General features: G+C 39.6%; 1 protein-coding gene across 1 annotated transcript in view; it reads left to right on the plus strand.

The window, feature by feature from the left end:
• Positions 1-5,534, plus strand: part of TGFB2 (transforming growth factor beta 2) — a 63,175-nt gene extending 57,641 nt beyond the window's left edge. The window contains exons 5-7 of the mRNA XM_075147098.1: positions 2,365-2,539; positions 3,107-3,260; positions 5,103-5,534. Coding sequence (XP_075003199.1) covers positions 2,365-2,539; positions 3,107-3,260; positions 5,103-5,261 — 488 coding nt within the window. The 3' untranslated portion in view covers positions 5,262-5,534. The remainder of the gene's footprint in view (positions 1-2,364; positions 2,540-3,106; positions 3,261-5,102) is intronic.
• Positions 5,535-6,782: the final 1,248 nt, after the last annotated feature.

Genomic DNA, 6,782 nt, shown 5'->3' on the forward strand with positions numbered 1-6,782 from the left:
ACTTTTTAAAATGTTGTGGTACTTACTAATTGAGGAGGGAAACAAAGAGCCGTTACTGCCTCTCTAAATGGCATTCAGCTGATTGAAAACTTGCTTATTTGAGAATCTTGATTATCAGCTGGTAGGAAATGGTATTGAAGGCACAAAGGGTAAAACTGTATCAGCTGAACTATTCTAAAACCAGATGGCATGAACAAGCCGTCTCATTCCACGCATGCAGCTTCAGTGTCCTTAAGCATCTGTGTTACAGTTTGCAGCATGCGCACCGGAGCATACATACAATTTTGGATGTAGGGAAGACTGTTGCACAGTAGACCATCCGCTGTTGGATAGCTTGAGAAAACTTGCTGAATATTTTCAAAATAAACCCTTTGACTGCTGCCCATCCTAGCACTGTAACGGTTCAGGCTTAGTAGAGAAGGCTACTGCTGGAAAGCAGAATTAGGGTGGTGTTTGGCATGCAGGTAAGCTGCCTAGCTGCCTGCGGTAGATATGTGTGTGAGCATGGTGCGTTTTATGAGTGTTAAACAATACTTGTTGTGGCAAATTTCCAAAGTATAGGTAAGGCAACAGTTGGCTGCTTTGCTTACAGAAGCACCTTCCTTTGTCCTCACTGAATATAGAGGGTCCCAGTATTTGTAAGTACCTGCACTCGTACTTCCAGCTCTTCAGGCACACTAAGTATCTTCAGCTACTCTTTTTTTTTTTTTTTCCCTTTTTTCTGGTCACATCAGTAGTATTTTAAATTACTCTGAGCAATGGCATCAGTCACTTTGGGAAGAGCTGAACAATGCCAGACCTGTATAAATGTCCTATGGTGTTTTACTGCCAGTGCGTTGTGGGTTGAAGAAACAGCAATGGTGTGCCTATCTGTGTGCTCCTACTTCCAGCAGTGGAAGTCTGATTCTAAGGTGAAGTCAACAAAACTACATTAGTTAACATTGATTATCTCTTTATAGCTACATTGGCACGTAGAATTTATTGTAACATATTTGTATATTAGTTACACAAAGTATTTTTTGTGCTGACAGTTAGCTTGGTAAAAACTTAAAGATTGGATTGAGTGGGCATTAAAAAATATACAACAGTGTGTAGTTAGGGTTATGGATATATGTGCTTCTTATGGACAGCAGACAAGGTGATACCGAGTAAATATATGAAGGTCACATAAGCTCCCTTGTGTTTTTAAGCCATTAAAGTTTCAGTTTCAAAAAGGGAAATGTTATTTAATTGACCATGCTATACTTATCACCCACCAGTACATATAAATCTATGGCTATATTAGAACCAACCCAAATTCTGTTTATACTGTTCTCATTTATTAAAGTATATCATGATTTGGTTCATTTGTTTTCCAAGGATTTGGCTGTATCTCTTCTCAAGTATTAAGTTTTTCTAACCATTGTTTCACTGCATTGGAATTTTTTCTCTAAGTAAATACATGTACTGTACATATCATTAAAGCCATTGTGTATTTAAAAAATTGTTAATATGATATTTGGTCACTGTAATTGCAAATGTTACAAAAAGAAAAGTGTTTCTTTTTCTCTTTAGATAGTATTATCTGGTTTAGGAGGTTAATTTTCAAAAGCGTCTTAGCAACAGGCATAGCATGAGCTGTTTGGACTCTTAGGAAAGGCTAATACCTTGAGTCTTTTGCCTGTGCTTTTGCCGTGGTAAGAAGCTAGGAAGGCAGTTAGTGTTTCAAGAGAAAATACAAAATGTGAGGTCATTCATTGCCACTTCAAGAAGAAATAGTTTGATAAATGTCCTTGCCGTGCCCATACAAAAGGAGGGGCTAGAATAACTTACTTTCTGGGAAAAACTCAGATTTAAATAAACTGGCAATGGGAGACAGAATTTACAAGCATTAGAAAGAGGTAAATGCAATAGAGAAAACTAACGGGATGGAAGTAAGCAGTGGGAAATGCGGGTGAAGTATCCAGAGCAGCTTTAGTGGTGTTATAAGGTTTTAAAAGGTACATAGCTGTTAAAAGATGGGAATACTGCCCTAAGAGAAGTGACAAAAGCATCACTGCTTGGGGCATTTGAAACTAAGCAATGCAGATGCAGTGAGTGAAGTAATCTTTTCTGTTACTCATTTCAACGGTTCTGGTTGTACTGAAATGTACTGAAATGCCATTAAATGGCTGTAAATGTGGGAGGCCTGATATAATAGATAGCATGAGAATTGTGAATATCTTAGAGATTTTGGGTTGAAATTTGCCCCCACTTCCCCAGTAAACATGCTCAGCTGACACCATCGTTGCCCAGTTTCTGAGAGAATTTTTTTAAAGAGATGGTTTATTTAATTTGTGAAGAAAAAGCAACACAATGTTTATCACCAAAATGTATTTTTTGAAGGTATTGATGACTACACATATTCCAGTGGTGATGTGAAAGCTTTAAAGTCCAATAGGAAAAAATACAGTGGGAAGACCCCACATCTTCTGCTAATGTTATTACCCTCCTACAGACTTGAGTCGCAACAGCCCAGTCGGCGGAAGAAGCGTGCTCTAGATGCTGCCTATTGTTTTAGGTAACTATGCATCCATATTCGGTATACTTACATAGTAGTATCAGCCTGTGAGATACAATGCAGTTGCTTATCATGTTTCTTTACGGTTGGCGTTTATACAGAGCGCGGACCCTCATTTGCAGACCCACGGGGTCTGTGTGCAGCAGGTATCTGCCCAGTGGTCTCCAATACTGCAGAGACAGTGGCAGATGAGGAAGGTTGTGGCCTTAGAAAGCAGAAGCTGAGTTCCGTTGGGGATGATTCCCAGACTCATCAGCCCCATAATTACAGCCAAATTATCACCTCCACTGTGCTCACCTACTCAGAGAGGCCACTCGGTAGGACCTGGAGAAAAATACTTACTAGTCCTGCAGCGAAACCATTAGCTTTGTCTGTATAAGCAAGTCCTGCCATGTCTTAGCATCTGATCTCAGTTACAGTATAAGCTACTGACATGATTTGGTTGTGAATTTTTGGGACTTGGACTTGCCTGCCTGTAAAGCATCATTCAGGGAGCAAGCTACTGGATTATTTTTATTCCCTGTGTTGTCTTTGTTATGACTGATGTGTTTGTATTTTATTTCCCAGAAACGTGCAGGATAATTGCTGTCTGCGTCCACTTTATATTGACTTCAAGAGGGATCTTGGCTGGAAATGGATTCATGAACCTAAAGGATATCATGCTAATTTCTGTGCAGGAGCCTGCCCATATTTATGGAGCTCAGATACTCAGCACAGCAGAGTAAGTAATGATTTTGCTAATTTTCAACTTCTATTTTATAACTGCAGAGTGAAATATGTTCCTAGGACTGACATCAGCACCAATGCCCAGAGCTTGTATTTATTATCTCAGTAAGGATGAGGATGATGAAATGTGGCCTTATAGAGGGTCTCGCACATGGCCTCGAGCTAGTGTTGAAGCACTAGGAATGTATTGGCCCAGAGATTTTTTCCTACTGTGTTCATTGATATGATATGGATGGATTTTGGTGCGTATGAGCTTGGTGTAGCTTTGGGAGGCTGCCTGGGAAGGGACCTTTCACTGTAGGGCATGAGTGGAAGATGGCACAATGAGTTCGGTCAGCAAAGGCACTGAGGGAGGCACTATCAGAGTAACAAAAGGGCTGAGTCATACCACCTGATTATCACCTACTTTTATGACCTGCCATTTTTCATTTTTCATCGTTACTGATACGCTACCATGCTGAATTTCATGAAAATGTACTGATTTATGTGCTTCTTTTACTTCAAAAGATGTATTCATTCTTGTACTTTGGAAATTTAGATGGGACTTTTTATTTTAGGGATTAGAGGTGGTATTTTAGCCAACTGCCTTAGGATGAGTAGTATTCTGCTGTGAAGTGCTTATTTCTCTCAACTGTCAATAAGGATGTCTAGACAGTAAATGCAAGAGGCAGACATTTGCGTCGCAGTTGTCATAAAGTAAGAATTTCACCCTCAGGTCCATACTAAGAATGATGTCTCCCCTTTTTCAAGCTTCCCTTAAAATACCAGATTAATGTCAGCCAGCAGGGAGAACTCTTGGTGTCCAAGGGGCAGCTTGCTTTCCCTTTGGTCTGTAAAGCCAAGATAGCATGTTCTTCCTGAACTTACAGATCCAGGTATAGATATCCTTTGTGGCTGTCACTGGCTGTGGCATTGTACTATTAGCAATGTCAGAAGGCAGAGGTATAAATAAGGTAAGTATGTTTCCGTGCTGGTGTGGAGTAGTAGTGTACACATCTTGAGGCAGCACTTGTTTTTAAAGGAAAGAGGAAGAATAACTGTCATGGTCACAAATATGTGGTTTGGATAGTTGCCCAAGGAGTCAGAAGTTGCTTAATAAAGTAGTTAGTGTTGCTGTCCTGAACAGATCTTCTGTCTCTCTAAGCTGCAAATGTTGTGTTGAAGTTCTAGGAAAAGGTCACTTGGTGTTTGGCTAACACATTAATGGCATCCTCAGAAATACCTATGCATCATCAGCGGGTAACCTACATACTTCCCTTGCAGAGAACCATGCATGTGAATCCAACGTGACATAAAGCACCGGCGCTGCTAACTTCACCGCAGCTGATTCTCAACAGGAGTAACTGCAGCTTGAGTCCTGGGGCTTGCAGGGTGGCATTCATGGACTTAGTAAAACGTAGCCGGAGAGGAAAAGCAGAGGAGTGCTTATGCTCTGAAGGGCTCTCTTCTCCCTTTAGTGCACTTGTAGAGCCAAAATCCTGTAACAGCAAATGGCGATCTGAGGACACAGATAAAAACCTTTCAGTTTCTTCTTTCCATATCAATACAGTGTCTGTGTTGATTCAAAGGGCTATGCTTTCAAGGCAGGCTCCAGGCATGTACCTGTTTTGAGGTTTAAGACTCTATGGATAAAACCTTAGGAAACTCAGGCAGATTGTGACACCAGATTAAACTGGAGAAGCATAAAAAATATTAAAATCCAGGAATCTTCATACTGCTTTCAGTGGGCTTTCTCTCAGGCGCTGTGGAAGGAAGCGATGCAGAAAGGAATTTGCTCTGCAGTGGCAAAAGGCAGAGGTAGCTGTCTTAATCTCTCTTTTTTCCTTTCTCCTTCTAGGTACTCAGCTTGTATAACACGATAAATCCAGAAGCTTCTGCCTCTCCGTGCTGCGTGTCCCAGGATTTGGAACCCCTCACCATCCTCTACTACATTGGCAAAACACCCAAAATCGAACAGCTGTCCAACATGATCGTAAAGTCTTGCAAGTGCAGCTAAAGGATACCCCTGAAACAGCATGACGTGTGTGTATTAAAAAAAATAACCACGGAAAAAAAGAAAGAGAGAGCGAGAAGGAAAGAAAGAAAAATGAAAACCCAGGTTCATCAGTGTTAAAAGAAAAAAAAAGAAGAAAAAAAGCGGTACTAGTCTGAACTGTTTGAAAGTTTGTTTTGTTTTTTTTTTTTTAAACTGGCATCTGGAGCAAAACATTGAAGGCCTTTATCCTACATTTCACCTACACATAGTGTGAGATAGACAAGAAGCAAAGTTAAAGAAAAAAAAACCTTTTAAAAATAAACACTGGAAGAAATTTGTTAGTGTTACTATGTGAAAGGAAAAAAACAGGAAAATCCCATGAAGTGGAGTTGCTGTATCTGTCCCGTGCCTTACTTGATCTCTCTGTATTGTTACGCAATAGGCATCCTACCCATTCCTCTTAGTTGTAGAGTTAACAGTGCATTATTTATTTGTGTGTAAAAACTATCAAATGAACATTTCCGTATCGCCATTGGAAAAAAGAAAACCAGCCAATGTGGACAAAGTGGAGACCAAATAAGCTGCCAGAAATGCATATAAAGCCTAAAGGAACACAAGCTCAAAAGAATCAGAAAAGTAATGGTTAGTTTAGTTCAATTAAAATAGAAATCAGTTATTACATTATTGAGAAACTCTGCCTTTAAAATACCTTATTTTTCATGCCAGCTGCCTAGAGAGGCTTCTTGTAAGGTCTCAAACCCTTGTTTTAAATACTGAATAATTTACTAATAAAGGACACTCTGTTTCAGTCTCAAAGACAAGTCTATAAGATTTTTTTTTTACTGTAAATGATTTAAAATGTCAGTTTAGTAAACCAGTGAAATATTTAACATGTACTGGTCTAATCTTCAGACCTTAATATGTTGCTGTATAGCTATGCTATGGGATTTTTTTGTTCTTTTGGTATATGTAACCATACCTAGAGTATTACAATAGGTGGGTAGTAAAAGCCAGCTTAATTGGAAACATATCTGTAGATCTCTATTTGTAAACTATTAAAAAATTAAGTACTTTATGTGTAATGTGTAAATTTTCACCATATTTTTGTACTCTGTAATACTGTCAGCTCTCATGAGTTTTAATTTGAATTTGGGGCTCTTTTTGATCACTCAGAATCATGTGTTTCCCTCTAGCTGGCCAGTATGAGTAGAGTCCCTATATTTTGACTTGCACTACAAATACATGTTTTATAATAATTGCTATACATGTGCTTTGTATATTGTTCATCATTATGACATAAGCTACCTGACTCCATTTGTTTTTCTGTTTCATAAAAAGAATGGATTAAAGCGATCTCTCCCCCCGCTCCTCCCCTCCTTCCTCGGTTGTCCCCATTTGTAACACTTGAATCGCGATGCAGTTCGGATTCCTAGACCTTTTTATTTCCTTTCGGCTGTAGACATTCAAACAGATGGGCAGGGAGCGAGGTGTTGCAAGAAGAGATGTCCCAGCCTGGCTGACGCGAGGCAAACCCTTGCAGAG

Source organism: Calonectris borealis, chromosome 3, assembly GCF_964195595.1.
Source record: "Calonectris borealis chromosome 3, bCalBor7.hap1.2, whole genome shotgun sequence".
Classification (NCBI taxonomy): domain Eukaryota; kingdom Metazoa; phylum Chordata; class Aves; order Procellariiformes; family Procellariidae; genus Calonectris; species Calonectris borealis.